We start from the raw sequence: 16,944 nt of genomic DNA, 5'->3' as shown, positions 1-16,944 counted from the left end.
AAAAAACAGGTATTTTAGCAAGTTGCCTTAGGAGTTCCACAACCAAGCAAGTTCTCTTCGCTTTTACTTTCCATCTGTTTGCCACTGGATTACTCACTTCGGTCAGGAGGGGATGGCGATGGTATAAAGTGATATTGAACTGGAAAACCTGTGCTTGTGGATAAATTACAAATTTGCCCAAATATACAAAATAATAAAAATTATTATAGTTTTTAATTAAATGCAGATTCACTCTCCCATTATCTTACATGGCAATCCCATATACCCCATCTTATTAGATGAGCTTGCTTTTTACTGCACTGACTGGAAAAACAAGGAATAGAAGAAAAAGTCCATCAGCTCCCATGAGACCTATTAACTTACCTACACTAGCACTCACATGCCTGCCTTACTGGCGAAGGAACTGTTCACACTGATCGCCAAGGCAATTACCCAGGAACTATTCAAGGACAGGGTCGCTGGGGCTGTCCCTTCTTGCTACTCCACCAACGTTCTTTCCCGGGTCATTCTCACCAGCAAGTAACAGACTGGCATATTTCCCCTGTTCCTTTGAGTTTCAACACAACTGCTCCTTACTAAACCAGATTTGCATGAGCACTTTATAAAAATATATCTTTGTCACTCTTTTCACTGTAGTAGGCTTCATTTTTTTCCTACTAACCCTTAAGCTCTGTTTTATTTTGATAAACTCAACATGTTTTCTGTAACCAAAGCAGGCACCACCCTAAAAGGAATTCTTGCCCTACATTTACTTCTTTCTAATTATATGGATTTGTATATGAAATTGTGAGCATATTGTATTTACAGCTTCATACACTGTATTATCAATTTAAACTGCTATTCTGTTTGTGATTCCATGTCATCAGTGTTCTTAATGATTACATGATATTCTATCATGTCTATTTCCCACAATTTAAACAAGTATTCCTCTACTATTGAATAATAATGCTCTTTCAAATTCTCCTTTGCTATTATAATTTCCTTTGGGGGCTGGGGATTTAGCTCAGCAGCAAAGCGCCTGCCTGGCAAGCGCAAGGTCGTGAGTTCGGTTCCCGGTACCAGAGAAAAACAAAAAAATAAAAAAATAAATAAAAAAAATAAACAAAAAAAAATATAAAATTTCCTTTGGGCAGAGGTCAATAATATAGAATAAAGAGAATGGATATTTGATCAATATGATTTGACTACTCTGCTATTGAGCATAAAGTCATAAATAATCTAAAGCACCTTATCCTTACGAGTTGACAATGAAGAATAAGTAAATAAAAACTATAGCAAATTGTGACCATGGGGGCTTTGTGGTATGGTGTTCACCAGAATCTTGTAACAAGTGAAAGCTCACGTGAACTTTACTACACTCTAGAGATCTTATTTGATTTTCCCCCTGAGCTTTGCCTCAGGCTCTAAATGATCTCAAATTCTTGCACAGCACCCTGAGCAACAGAAATCTAATCAGGGTCCGAAGAATCACGTATTAGAAGTACCTATGCTGCAGCATGGATGAACTGGAGAATCGCCTTTTGCCTTGGAACCCAAACAAAACTATAGCCTTGGAATACTACTTGTTCAATAGGCTGGAACTAAGCATCAAAAGTTAGAAATAGCCCTAACACTAAGAGAAACTCATTAAATATTGTGTCATTTTCTTCATTATATGGGTATGAAAGCTATACGTAGTAACCTCATCTCTAATTTGAAAAAGAGGTAAGTCCCAGAGTCCCAGAGCTTTGCAGAGTTATGAGTCCTTTCTATTTCTCCCTAAGTTATCTCTTACCTTCCATTATTTATATTTTCAAAGCACTTAGTTTAACAGGTAACATTGCTCTCAAAAATTTGTACATGTATACCTTCAGATTATACTTCTCTCTCAAGTTCCAACTTTATACTTTTAATTTCTTGTTAGGATCTACTCCTAAATGTTCTATAAGTCTCTATAATTGATTAAATTTGCAACAGAATTTTTAATAATTTTTTCTCAGCCATGTCTTTCCTGCCAGATATGGTGGTGTATTTCTGTAATCCCAGCACTTGAGAAGCTAAGGCAAGAGGATCACCATGAGTTTCAAGCCAGCCTGAGCAACATAGTGAGTTCAAGGCCAACCTGAAATACATAGCAAGACTGTCAAAAAAACGATGTCTTCCCGATTTTTGTTAGTGGTACCATCTGCCTATATTTAGATTCAAAACTCCAGCCATCTTTGATTCAGCAGTCAAACCTTACTAACTTCATTTCCATCATTAATCTGTCCTTTCCCTTTCTCTTCCTCCCACTTCTTCTTACCACTAATTGCATTACATGTGGAGCCTCCTTTCTGCGCTTCCTTCCACTAAACTGAAGTCAAGAGCTTTCCTACTTAAATCTTTTATTAACCACTAGGTTGGATCAAATAATCTTCTAACTTTGTACTTGCTTTTTTTCCTTCCCCATAAATTGCTCCCTTTAAGCTGAGATTCCTCCCACTTTTCTGGATATTCCCCTTGCTTAACTCCTTAATGTCTTCAGTACTTTCATTCAAGTAAATAATCTTTCTAGTACTCAGTCTCCGCCATCAAACACTCCTCAAAATAATGCGTATCTACATTTTCCTATTATTGTATAAGCTCTCTGATGGCAGGAATTGTACTTTGTTGAGTCTCTATGTCCTCATTTCATCTTGCTGCATAATCACAGAGTAAATATTTGCTGACTTGAACTATTTTCCTCCTGAGGTTGAGATGGCATGCCTTCCTGTCTTTAAAACTATCTCTTTGATTTCAGTCAGAAGTATCTACTCACTCAGATATACTCCGATATGCTTTACCCTTTAATGGTACTTGACATATTTTTCTTTCCATAACAGTTATTTGGGTGGTTATCATGTGCAAAAAATACCTTAAATGAGTATTTGTATACTAATAAAGTGGGAAACAGCTGCTGGGCATGTTAGTAATTTTGGTATATGATATAAGAACAGTTTTTACTTATAGCCAACTTTCCCTAATCTGGGCTGCTCAAAAAAATTTAGACTGCTATTATATATTCATAAGATTAAATTAAAAAATTCCCCAACTGAGTGTGAACCACTGTGTAATTCATCCATTCCCCAGCACTTTTTGAATGGCCAATTGTACAACAGAGTTGTGTGACAGTATAATTCTAAAGAAAAATTACTTGTCTATTATAATTATTATCTAGTACAAAGTAATCAGGAAAAGCCTTCTGTCCTTGGGATAAACATTTAAACAGCTCAGGAATCTCTGGACATACATGTTAGGAATAGAAAGAATGATAAATATTGTCCAGTTTCTCAGTGAAAGATGCCTTTGAGCATTTGATTTAGGAACAGATTTTCTCCAAGAGGACCCAGGTCCTTAAGACCTAAGTCCCTAGGCAACCCTGAACATCACCAGCAGTAGACTCTAGAAATCACCACCATCCTTAGAAGTGACTCCACATGAATTTATCAGATCAAAGTCCCTCCAAAGCTTCAAGCTCATCCTAACATTGAATGCAGCCCTTAAATTACTGAAATGGGATTCCTAAGATGTTAACTGTATTTTCACTCTATAAATTTGAATAGAACAGTTTAAATCACATATTAATAAAATCAATATAGTCAACAACATTTTTCAAAAGTATAGAAACCACCACCTTATTACTCTCCTGAGAAAAACTCTTGTGGAACATTGAACCTGAAGTGTATGAAGCTTAATATTGGTTAATAACCAAGGGGAAGAAAATGATGAACAGCCAAAATCCCAAGCAGAGTTTTATAAACATAATGGCAACTGAAAGGCATTGCTTTTATGATCTTTTTTTTGGGGGGGGGGGTTGTTTTTTTTCCGGTATCAGGAATCAAACTCACAACCTTGCTCTTGCCAGGCAGGTGTTGTGCCGCTAAGCTAAATCCCCAGTCCCTGGCATTGCTTTTATTTCTAGAACTTTCTTTACATCATACTCTCCAAAGTGGATGCCTTTACTTTTATATAAGAACTAATGTAGAGTCTCAAAGCAGCCAAAAAGATGAGGAATGTCAAACTAGAAGGAAACATTTTGACTTATATATATCAAAAACCCATATCAGATGTGCTTATAGCTTAATTTACCTCTGCTATGGATATTAGTGCATTCTTTATAATGAAAATGAATATTCTGCCCTGAATTTGACATTTGCAAATATACATTATACTGTGATCATATTTATTATATATTGATTACAAACTGTTTCAAGAATACAATATTTCTCTACCCAAAATAGTACAGTATTTTTATATTATTGTGTTCAGCTTACAGCTAAATGAAAATTAAAGGTAGATGTTAACTAGTAATTCATATTTCAGTGAAATTATTAGTCTATTTTATTGTGGATACAGAAAAGAAAAATAACTTCTTTTTTAAAAAAATATTAATGGCTGGGCGTGTTGGTGCACACCTGTAATCCCAGAACTTGGGAGGCTGAGGCATGAGGACTGTTGTGAGTTTGAGACCAGCCTGGGCTACAAAGTGAACTCAAGGCCAGCTGAACTATATAGCAAGACCCTGTCTCAAAAAGACACACAAAAAATTAACATATAGTGTTATAAACTTATAAAAGTTCTCTGATACTTGGGTTTTATTTTCTAGTAACTTTAAATAATAAATAACATTAAAATGATCTATAAAAGGAATGCCTTAGCTCTGCCCCAGTGCAGTAGCTACTAACTAGTGTCATGTAGCTACTCAGCAACTGAAACTTTAGAACTGAGTTTTTATTTAATTTAGTTTTAATTAATTGAAATTTAAATTGAAAAACAATTTGCTTTATTTATACTGCTGATGTATTGAAATGACAATACTTTAAATATATTAAATTAAATTATCAATATTAATTATTTCTTTAAAATTATGTATGTGCCTGACATTTTACATATAATGTGTACATAGTTTGTTTTTGTGATCTTGAGAGAGAACACAGGGCCTCTGTCACATTAGGCAAGCACTGAGCTACATCCCTAGACCTCACATTACATTTTTGCTGCCCAGAATGCAGCACTACCTCATTCTAGACTATTAAATATAAGGGAGTTGCTTTGGTCTAAAAGACTTGCATAGGGCTAGGGATATAACTCAGCAGTACAGGGCCTGCCTGGCAAGCGTGAGGTCATGAGTTTAACTCCCAGTAGCAAAACATAAAAAATGAAAGAAATAAAACACCTGCACAAATTTTCTTGGCTGAAGTTACTAGAGTCAGAAGTCAAGTTGCTTTAATGTACTAATGGCATAAATTATTGACTTGTGCTTAAGTAGAGATATAAAGTTTACAAGAAATGTAAGTATCTACTATGTAAAATTGAACCCATTGGTTTATGTGTTCTATTCCAAAACATCAATTGATCTTCTGACCTTTATCTTTACCAGAATAGGATTAGACTGAACAAGCATTATTAAACTTGGTCTATTTTTATAAATAAATTTCACAAAGTCAGAAAGACTTGAAGTTTCATGTACATGTGCAGAATTAAAAGATGGGAGTAATACAAATGACTGAAAGTATATAAAGAAGCACTTTTAAATTTAATGCCCAACATTAAAAAACAAATAGTGCCCTAAAAGTCTTCAGCAATTTCTGCCTTAACCTGACAACCAAATGGGAAGAAATGTAAAATTAGCGGCATGACAAAAAAATACACTGAATGTTTAAATCCTTTTAAAAAACGATTACACAAAAGACACATTGCCATAAATCCCCCTTAAAATATTTCTCATCACTTTGAACACAACTATCCCATCATTCCTGCCAGTTTCTGAAGCAGTTCTACAAGTTTTCTTTCATGAGTCTGACTTTGTGAACCTTATATTTTTTTCTTTGAACCCTGAATTACAGCCAATTAATTGCAGTACGTACATTCATGCTCAGTATTCTGATAGCCTTTTTATCTCTATAATTCTACTGAAAGCCACAACTTACTAAATTCCCAAAGCTACTTTAGATAGAAAAATATGCACTGAGAAAAAACAGAAGCATGTGAACACTCATAGTAAATGTTGCTCCTGCAATAAAAAAAAAGATATAATCTCAGTGATAATTACGCTAAAAAATGAATTCTTTGAAAGCAAAACTTGGTAAGAACGAATAAAAATCCGACCAGTAAAGGGAGTAATAAAACACAGATCACGCTGGTTTTTGTAGTACATATAAGACAGGAAGGGTGTGGCACTAGACTAAACTGAACCTTTGATCTCTAGGGAATTAGAGAACAAAATGAGGTCCCTTTTAAATCCTAATTAGAAGACATTCATCAAATAAAGGATCAGAGAACCCTAAATGCAAGACTAGAGCAGGCATAGTCCCACACCTTACCATTCTCTTCTAATCAACCCACTTTAATATTTCTATTCTTCTCCTCGATACCCACTGAATTAATCTTTATACCAGTTATGTTTCAGGTACACCCAACTGTAAGTAATATGAAACTTTTTTGGTAGGCTCATGCCAATTTCAAAAGATTTCTTCTCGCGTTACAATACTTAATTTTACTTTAACATGAGCACATCCTACTGAATGTTGAGCCTAGTTTTAACGTTAGACTGTAGTCCTTCCACATGAATACACATAACAAAAATGTCATAGTTGTGTAGTTGTCCTTTACCTATAAAATTTAGGTGTGAAACTCAGTTGCAAGCTAAACAAAAGTTTATAACCCTCAGTTCACTTTTTCAGTTGACAATTCTATGGCCAAGAAAACATAATATGCATGTGGAAACCATTAAGTTACATTGAATCTAATTTAAAGCAGTGTCCAAAGTGAGTATTAAATAAATCAGAAAAATTTCAGAGTTCATCAGTGACATGTGCTGGCCTTCATCACTTGTAGAAAATATGGCAAGGATGTCCTGGGAGACAATGAGAATACTGCACAGCCCAAACCTCAAATTCCAAACTTAAAAAGAAAAAATTAAGAAGACATTCAATCCCAGATAGTGCGCTATGCTGTGATCACAATAGAACCTTAGAGAAAGTAGACTGCAAATTAACGACACAGCAATCCACCTAACAGCAGTCCAAGGGCATTAAAGTAATTATGACAACCATCTCCATGGTTTCGGGTGCAAACCACCCATCAGGCGGAAGGGTTTAACGTTTAGTAGCAGATCTTTCAATGTACTGGCACTACTTTTATGGAAAATAGAACTTTTCTGGGTCCCCAGAAGAGATCTAGTTTACTTTATTCTAAATACTCACAAAGATTATATTGTGTACCAGATACTCAGTATTTTGAGTAGTAAATCAGAAAGTGATGTATCAATACTTTAAAAAATTCAATAGGTTCTTAATTTACATGAATTATAATGAACAGCAGTTCTTCAAAAAGAGGAGGGGGACAGAGGAAACTAGCATAATATAACATAAATGCCACTTGATAGCCTCTGACTATCAGAAGGCCTGGGAGGTACACAGGGTTAATGCTAGGGAAAAAAATGAGAAACTGGAAAATGATAGCTTTGTATTCCCAGTTTTGTTTTAGGTAATTCTACTCTTCTGTACTTCTTAGAGAATTGCTTCTTCTCTCCTTCAAGGACGCTGTATCTTTTGGTTATTACCCCTTTCCCATCAAATTAAGATAATATTACTACCCTTGACAGGATGGATTTCTATCTCTCCTAACAGATGTTTAGAAAAGGAGATCCAGAAGGAAGTGAGGACAGGGGCTGAGGAAGTCTTGAAGCCAGTCATCACTTGCTTGTGCAGAGACCGAGTGTTCACCCTGTCTATACTTTCTCTGGCAGACCTTCTGTGTCTCTGCTGCGCTACTGCTCTGACCCTGCTTTATCTTTTTTTCTGCACTATTCAGACTTTGCCTACTCAATGGAATTTGTTCCTTCTGCTCCAAAACTCACATGGATTTTTCTGTGCCTCCCAGTATATTTGTTATTATCTTTATTACAAACTAGTTGATGGAGATTGTAATATTGAAATTCTTTTTATTTAATGTGATTAAAAATATATTTGTATTTCCTATGTATCATGTCTTGGCACATACACACACACACACACACACACACACACACACATATTCCTGCACATATCAGGGCTAGGGATGTAGCTCAATGGTAGAGTGCTGCCTTGCATGTGTGAGGCCTTCAGTTTTATTCCTGGCACTACACGAACAAACAAAAATGTATATCAATATGACTCGTATTTTTTACTAATAAAAGCATTACAAAACATGACAATATCATGTGAGGAAGTTTGAGATAGACAAAGCTATGTTGCTTTTAGAGCTAGAAGTTATCAAACAAAATTGATGAAATATGATTTAGATCATCTAGAAAGAAGCAACTACATATATGTCAGGGTAGATAAGTGAAGATTATTAAAAATCAACATGTGTATAGAAAGATAGAGACTTGGCTAAATGTTTACACGAAAAAACCAGAGGGACTTAGCTGATGACTAGCCTTGTATTCAATGCAATGATCTGCCTGCCAAAGAGAACTGCTATTGGCCTCCTGCACGCCCAAGGTACTGCAGACATTGCTCCAGGGAAAACTTCAAGCATTATCTGGTACCAAAGGTGAGGGCCCAAATCTCTAGCTAATAATATTCAGGTTTGGATTATTGATAACTCTCTGGCAGGTATTAAAACATCTGCCAGAATAATTAGATGGATGATATTTAAACATCAACTCCAATACCAAACTCCACAGTTCTCCTTGAAATTTTTTAATAGCCTAAGAATGAAAGATAATTTTGAAGAACTAACTAGTTTTGATCAATGTAGACTATGAAACACTCCTTAATTTTGCATTTTATCTATTTTTAAAGCCACTATATTTCTAGGAATCCTGGCTATCGATCAAGAAACATTCACAGAAGAGTAAAAATTTTGACTCTGATCCATGCCATAGCTTAAAGCCAGACAGAATCTTATATAGCACTTAATGTGGGAATAAAACAGCCCCCTGATTGGCTAAGTGGCACGTGTGGAGTGCATCCCAGTTAGTGGGTGTTACTTTGCCACAGGAACCTGCAATGTTGATTCTGCAATAAGTCACATATTTCCCCAAAAAACATTCACGCACAGGCAAACTTTGGAAAGAAAGTCAATAAATTTTCCAGTATTATCACACACACCCTATTCTAGCCATGAGCACATTCTGTTTCCAAAAAGCAACCCAACAGTTGGAATACCATTCTATACTCTGTCCTTGAAAGTTCCCCCAGAAGATAATGAAAAGAAAAACCAGCTATTTGCTTCTCAATAGGGCACCAAGAAACGGAACAAAAAAATTCTCACTTGTGTCCTTCACGCCGATTTCAGTCTCTGTACCTCACTGTTGAAGATGCACAGTTGTTTGAACCTCAGGGAACTTTTACTCTACCAAAAAATTCTAACAACAACAAGAAAAAAAAAAAATCCAGCACTAGACTAGTAATAGGTGCTTCATTTGGGCCCAAAGAAGTTAGGATTCTAACAATAAAATAATCAAAACATTACCTACACATACACATGGAGAAGATGCACTGCCTGGCAATCTCTTAAACTGAGCCTTTTTTTCACCTCAACAATGAACGTGAAGTCACTCTGAAATAAGCTTACCATACTAGTTAGTGAGATAAGCATCAAGGAAAAGGAGTGATCTTCTATTTCTAATAAATTTTGTCATTTGCTGCTCGGTAATTTCAGTCAGGCCAACTACTCAGAGGAAGATAGGAGTACAAGTAAAAATGACTGCTATTCAAACATTAACTCCAAGACCACTTATTAGGGAATAAACTCATTTTGTTGAGGATAAAGTCAGCCTTAGATGAACATCTGTCTTTGATTTTCTACTTTCCTGCTTTGAAGTACAGAGAAAAATTATACAAATAAATATGTTAATTTGATTAGACTAATAATGTAATTATTAGTCTACTGGTTCCTTAAATCAATATTTTGAAGGGAAGCAGCAGAGAAATAAGAAAACTGGCTTTGGCATTAAATACCTCAGTTTTGTTCTGCAACCTGTCTTTCCATTTGCCAATTTTGTGAACTGAAAGACATTTAATCTAATATCTCCACACTTGAGCTTCATTTTTTCTTTTTTTTTTTTCTTCTTTTTGTCTTTTTGAGACAGGATCTCACTATGCAGTTCAGGCTGGCCTTGAGCTCACTTGGTAGCCCAGGCTGGTTTCCAACTCACAATGATCCTCCTGCCTCAGCTTCCTGAGGGCAAGGATTACAGGTGTGCGCAACCACGCTTCGTATGCTTGCTCATTTTTAAAAAGAAATAGTAATATTTGTGTGGGTTTGGACTGAAAAAACTACTTTTAAAAATTTGTGAAACTTTCCACAAGGCATATGTTCCCTAACTGTTGATCATTTATGGCATCAATAATTGTTGACTATTTCCCTTAATACACCTTTGCAGTACTGAGACCATAGCAGCAACAGACAATATTATATCAAGCCTACCCTTTGGGCCACGTGCCACTCTACTGTTCTTGAAGCTTTTACATTCATTCTTAGTTAGCTTCCTTATCATACTGTATCCCCTATATCAAATAAGTGCAAGCCATTTTTCCTATATAGCATATATTTCATAAACACATATGGATATGAAATATACATATCTATATATTTATACATAAAGTAACTATATGTGTAATATTTTCAAACTTTTAGTAATAAACCTTAACTGGAAATTAAAACTGCATTATAAAAGCTAAATCTGGACCAATATCGATCATAAAGTCAAACCTTTGATAGCTCTACAGTATATGTATCTATATGCTAACACATAATCCTTTCCCTTTCATTTTTCTGTCTTTTTCTTACTTATTAATTTAGTTGGTATCTTATTCTTTCAGTGATAAATCAGTGATAAATTTGATTTTTAAAAATTTTACATGAAAGAATTCTGTATAAATCTAAAAATAAAAGAGCACAGTTTTACACAGCATCATGACTTAGAATACTACACGTTAGATGAAGTGTATCCAAATTGGCATGCTGTTATTCTTCCAAAATCTGCCATACTATGTGTTCTTCCTCTTAAGTCGCAGCCTATTTGTCCATAGCATTTCATATTCTCCTTTGGCAGTAAATTCTAGCATCAGCTGCTCTTCTAGTACAGCAAAACCTTTTTCACCAAACCTCAGCCTCAGCCTAAGCTTGTTTATTCTTCTGCTTCTGTTAAAGAACAAAAATAATTGGACCACGTCCTTATCTACTGCCCAATTTTAACTTGTTGTATGCTCATGCTGGTCTTATTCCTGTTTTCTTTTAAATGTTATTTGTTAAAAGATCTTACTAAATAATTGAATTGCATGTGAAGCTTTTCCATTTGTGAGATCAACTATATTAAAACTGTAATTTCCCTTCTGTTATTGTACACATAGCTTGGGTTTTATCTCATTTTCAAGTGTTTGACTAATGTGCTTTTTGTTCTTCAAAATATTTGGGAAAAAAGGCTTAAGAACTTATTAGCACCAATACCATTTCCTGAAAACCAATAAGCTTCACAGTTTCTTATAAAGAATGTGACCCGAGGCAGAACTTTGCACTGCATATTTACAAGCACATTAATTCCCAAGGCTCTGTGTGATCTGAATACCATTTGTTGTCATTTATCTTCCCTTCTTTACCCTAGAGAGAAAATTCATTTGCTTTTCAAGTTACTTCTCTGTATTCCAGATGAAAGAGAAAAAGGAAAAGGAAAATAATGTCATAAATTTAATGATTTGTGTAGTAATTTTTGCAAAAATTTTTGGAAACTTTTACATTATTTTGTCTCAATTCCATATCTTCATAAGAAAAATAACAAGCTTGCTGCAATGTTAATGAACATGTTAATGAATGATTTAATTTACTTCAGACTATATTCACTTCTGTTATCTTCAGAACTAATGCGAATGTAAAAGGAACATTTTTAACCAAGGTAGATGTTTGTTTTCATAGTTCTGGGGATTGAACCCAGGGCTTTTGCTCTGAGCTACATCCCCCGCTCTTCCCACCCACTGCATCCTGTTTTTTAAAAATTTTGAAACAAGGTCTTACTAAGTCTATAAATTGCCCAAGCTAGGCTTGAATTTTCAATTTTCCTACCTCAGCTTCCCAGAGTGCTGCAATTACAGGTATCAGCCACCACACAGCTAAAATCCAAAGTAGTTTTAATAGTACAGCAATGCTCATCTGTCTTGATAACAGTCATTTTGGGAGAATTGGTAAAAATGGTGGAAAAGGAAGTCAAAAGGACCCAGGGAATTATACACAAAACAAAATTCATCATCTCATGCTAAAATTTTATTAAATCTGTAAAGCTTGGTCACTCTCATTTGTGAAATAATAAAATATTCTCCAAGCAATAGTAAGGAACAGTCTCTTAGATCAAGCATTAAGTGCTCATATAGCTCAGTTTCTTTTTATTTTTTTTTTTTTTTTTGGTTTTTCTCCGGTACCAGGAACTGAACTCACGACCTTGCGCTTGCCAGGCAGGCTCAGTTTCTTTTTAAATATTTGATCTTGTGCCATTGATTTAAGAAAGGCTAATTCACCAAAAACCTAGACAGTCAAGCCACTTCCATGGTATCTGCAATATTTATAATAAATGTTTTGAAGGAAGCAAAAATAAATATTTGATTCCTTTCTTAGCTGGGTGTTCTAATTAAGCCTTTCTTAGATCTCATGGCAAAGCACAGGTTGGCCAGATGAAGCTTCTCGAAAACTAGACACCAGCTTCAGGTCCAGGAAAGAAATATTTTTCTAAAAGGAATAAAATTATGACCCTATAGATTGTCTGTATCAGATTCAATTCCAGTGGGTGGCAGTGAGGAGTTCTTGAAAAAGAATCTATGAAATATGAATCAGGAATCAAGATCCTTCACCCCAGAGATAAAGGGAGGAAGAAGGATTCGCACTATCTAAGATCCTTCAGAGCAAAAGAAAGGGAGAAGAGGAAATCAGGAAGTGTAGAGCAAGGACTCATTTGAGGATGTACATACTCTCAATCTGGTCAGATTTTCAACAGTAGAGTCCAGCTTTATCCTCAGAAAAAAAAAAGAATGACCCTGTTGTAACATTCTATTACCTAGAACTCATAATTACTTGCCCCTTCTGGATCTCTATAATTTGATGAAAACTGATTATGTTGTTAAAATGTCTTTGAGCCATCAAGTATAAATTGTATTTTGTGCAGTTTAACATTTTTATAAAAACCACATCAAATGGCATTCCCTTCTTCCACAGCTATGACAGGCACTTGTCCCTCCCCCTAGATGCAGCAGTGGCTAAAGGACAGCTACAAGGCCCTGCCCTCAAGAATTCACAGTAGAGGAGGAGCACAGGGACAGTTAAACAGCAACACATCACAATTTCTCATTTCCATGAACCGTATACAGCATAGAGACCTCTAAAGCGAGTTTTTGTGAGAATCTATACTTTCCAAGTGGCAAAGAATTTCTCATACTGGAGGAAAGGAAAGTGAATAATAAATAAGTAACAAGATCATGCTGATGTGGTGCAAGAGAAAGAAAACAGAAAACTGCTTATGGAAAAGATTATGAGAAGAAATTCAGGAAAAAAAGGAAAATAGTCAAGGGATATTTCTAAAACCCCTTTTGCACCTTAACTCATAACTCAGTTTAGTATGTAATTTTCAAAGAAGAGATACACAAAACAGAATCATCCTTGAATGTAGTTTTGGAGTATCAAATTTTTGGTTTCAAATCCAATTCCCCAATTATGCCTGTGCAATGTACAGGTTTAAATTAAGTCATTCCCCTAGCAATGAAACCAATCAGGCCTTACACTTCAAACTCTGATTTGAACCCTGTTAATTTGTACCTTCTCATATAAATAGATACGGTTTTAAAATGAGTCGAAAGGAGGAAGAGGTAAATATCGTCAAAAACTTCAAAGATCCCCACCCAATATGAAGGGGACTAAAATCCTGCCATTGTATTTAGCAAAATGGAGGCCATTTATCACAACTGAAGCTACTCTGACAGAACGAGATGAGTGGTAACTAGATTGAAATAGATTGAGAAGTAAATGGCAAAGCTTAGGGGTGAAAAAATAACGTCTCTGAAAACTGCTTATTTGGCATTGAAGGCACTGAGAAATTTGTAGTTTATTTTGTTTCGCTTCGTACAATGATATTGGATTTTTTATCTTGTGGAGAGACAAACATTTAAAAGTCAATGACAACTCTTAAGCAATTGGGAGAAGCAAACTGATAGTGTTAATATTCTGAGAAAGCCACAGAATTCAGAACAAGCAGAGAATAATGACAGGATGGGTACTAGACACAGGTGACCTGTATGTTAGATGTGAGGGGAAAAAAGGGCTTCACTTGTAGGTGTCTGTGTGTGAAAGAGATGTGAGACATCACTTGCTCAGAATGGACCACTTGCTGAAATAGCCACTAGTAGAAAGAGGGTTGTAGGAAAAGTACAAGAAGAGGACTGGAAAACTGCAATTGTCATTAAGGAAAACCTGAGACTTCACTGATGAAAGAAATATAACAGGATCACTGGAGCATTAAAAATCCATTTAAGACAGGTGGCTATGAATTCATACCGAACTGAATCAATGTTGTGAGACATCAACAGCAATTGTTCACTAGGGGTAAGCATAAATAATGCAGATAATTCCTTATTCAGGAATGAGATTTTGCCTTTTGAATGGCAAGGCAATGCACAAGGGAGATAAAAGAGAGTTTTTAAAAGGTAAATCTCTGAACTAAACTGTAGGAAAGTGAAAAAAAAAAAAAAAAAAGAGGAAAGACCTCATGATCCAGGAGAAGGTACTGAGGAAGTGGACTAGGCTGCCTGGTGACGTGCAGGAGAAGGTGTAGTACAAGAAGTTGTACCAACAAGCTCAGAGGATAGTTAGGTGGGGGCGATTAAGATGTAGAACTCAGTTATACAGGAGATGGAGCAGCTTAGGGTGCTGGCATGATTCAGAGTGTGTGAGAACGGAAGACCGAAACAAAAGGGCACTGAAGATGACTAATAGATCAAGGAACTGGAGGATCTGTGCTCTGACTAGGTCATTCCCATCAAATCACAGTCCAGCTGCCAGTAGCCTACATGAATGACAGAAAGCAGCCAGAAATCTGTAGATGACTGCAACAGAAACTGTCGAGGGCTGTATACAAAAACAGCCTCAGAAAAGCAAAATTTTTAAACTAATGGATTCGGAGATAATCTGTAAACAGCACCAAGGAGACAGGGCACAACAACTCTGCCTCAACGTTCTGCTCTCAGAATAACATTTAAACAAATGTCTTCTTCTCTATTAACCAAAGTACACTTACTGTAAAAATGTCAAATGTCAATTTACAGCATAGAGTATTAAAATTCCCTTAGTGGTGTCATTATGCTGGAGGGGAATAATTATTAACTGTTCCTTATTTTTCCAAGTGAAGGGACTCATTTAGACCAGGGCTGAGCAAAATTTTTCTATAAAGGAACCACACAGTCTCTGTCACAGATTCAGAACTCTGCCATGATCAGGTAAAAGAGGCATCCGAAAAGCCAGAAGTGAAGGTGATATTTTGAATTCATTCTCTTCCATTCCAATATCTATTGTTCAACTCAGGACTCCATGGGAAAAAGATAGTGGTATTTCTTTTGCCCCTAAAAATTATTTCTTTCAGATTTTAGAAGGAATAAGGAAGTTGCATGGCTTTCCTATCCCCCAAAAGAAAATTGAAATCAAGTCTCACCTGAACATACAGTTCTCTGAGTTCATACTGAAATTTCTTGGGATCGGTGGTAATTGTCACTGGGCCAATTTCTGTGAAGAGAAGAATGACTTAGATCAGTAAACAGTAATCACCAGCACTAAAGACTCTACTGCACTGGCAAATGTCTTTTCTCTCTGCACCACATGGTTATTGATTCATAACAAAGCATTAGCAAAATGTCAAACACTCTACTCAATTTACACCTGCCAGAGCACAATATATAATCTACAGTATGTCACGCACACCTAAAAGAGTGAACTTTCAACTCTTGGAAAGGCAAAGGGGAGTCAAAAATGCCACAAGACAAAGAATCACAAGACTCCAGTTCCAGTTCCTTCTCTTATCTGTCAGTAAATATCTATGAGCACTGACTTTTTCTTTATCTTGTCTAATTTTTTTCAGCTATAAAGTATAAATTTGTCTGCAACTTCTCTAAAGCCTGCGTTCAAAATAGTTTAATAAAAAACACAAAGAAAAAATGTCAGGACCCACTTCCCTTCTAAATCTTGAGAAGCACAGATACAAGGAAATTAAGAGTACAAAAAAATAGTCCCTGTAACCTCTTTCCTCACAGCTGGGATGGTTCAGTCACTATATCCATTCTCCTGAGCTGCCTTGTATTGAAATTACTTTCAGACCTGTGGCCATCTTTGAGACTATATAATACATAATACATATCCCACCGGCTTCAAAAGGTAACAGGATGGAGTACTATCTTCCTTGAAAAGCCAGGATTTAATCAAATAAAGTTAAGAGAAAGAGCCCAGATATCAGATTGGATTAAGATGGTGACATACATACATACATACATACACACACACACACAAGTACATGCACACATTATTTTTAGTAAGATACAGTATTACAATTCCCAAAACTTATTCTTTTTCAAAGGACCAAATTTTAAAATAAACATAAATTGGCCTTTTATGACTATCCATTGCTTTCCCCAGAAAGCATCAACATATTTAAATAATAGTATCAAAATTTATCTAGGTATCATGTGTACAGATATACCATTTAAATTCCCAGGGTAGATGAAAAGTTTTCTATTTTAGGTAATGAAGGCATAAGCTGCATTTAAAATTATCATATGCAACTCCAACACAAAATTATAAAGATACTACAGCTGGACTTTACAAAAGACTTGTAGCTCCAAAGGCATATTGCTATAAAAGGATTTTATAGCTTCAAAAGACAATATCTAATTAACCAGGCCTTCTATGATATGCTACATAAGGTACAAAAGTGGA

At 35.6% G+C, this 16,944-nt stretch overlaps 1 protein-coding gene across 1 annotated transcript in view; it reads right to left on the bottom strand.

Annotated features, from left to right (window-relative positions):
- Window positions 1–16,944, bottom strand: part of Hmcn1 (hemicentin 1) — a 393,676-nt gene that overhangs the window by 286,424 nt on the left and 90,308 nt on the right. The window contains exon 2 of the mRNA XM_005375081.2: window positions 15,671–15,741. Within this exon, the coding sequence (XP_005375138.1) occupies window positions 15,671–15,741 (71 nt within the window). The remainder of the gene's footprint in view (window positions 1–15,670; window positions 15,742–16,944) is intronic.

The sequence above is a fragment of the Chinchilla lanigera genome, unplaced genomic scaffold (genome assembly GCF_000276665.1).
Source record: "Chinchilla lanigera isolate Chin_1 unplaced genomic scaffold, ChiLan1.0 scaffold00005, whole genome shotgun sequence".
Lineage (NCBI taxonomy): Eukaryota > Metazoa > Chordata > Mammalia > Rodentia > Chinchillidae > Chinchilla > Chinchilla lanigera.
The sequence above is the reverse complement of the archived record's forward strand: the minus strand, read 5'-3'. Positions and strand labels throughout refer to the sequence as shown.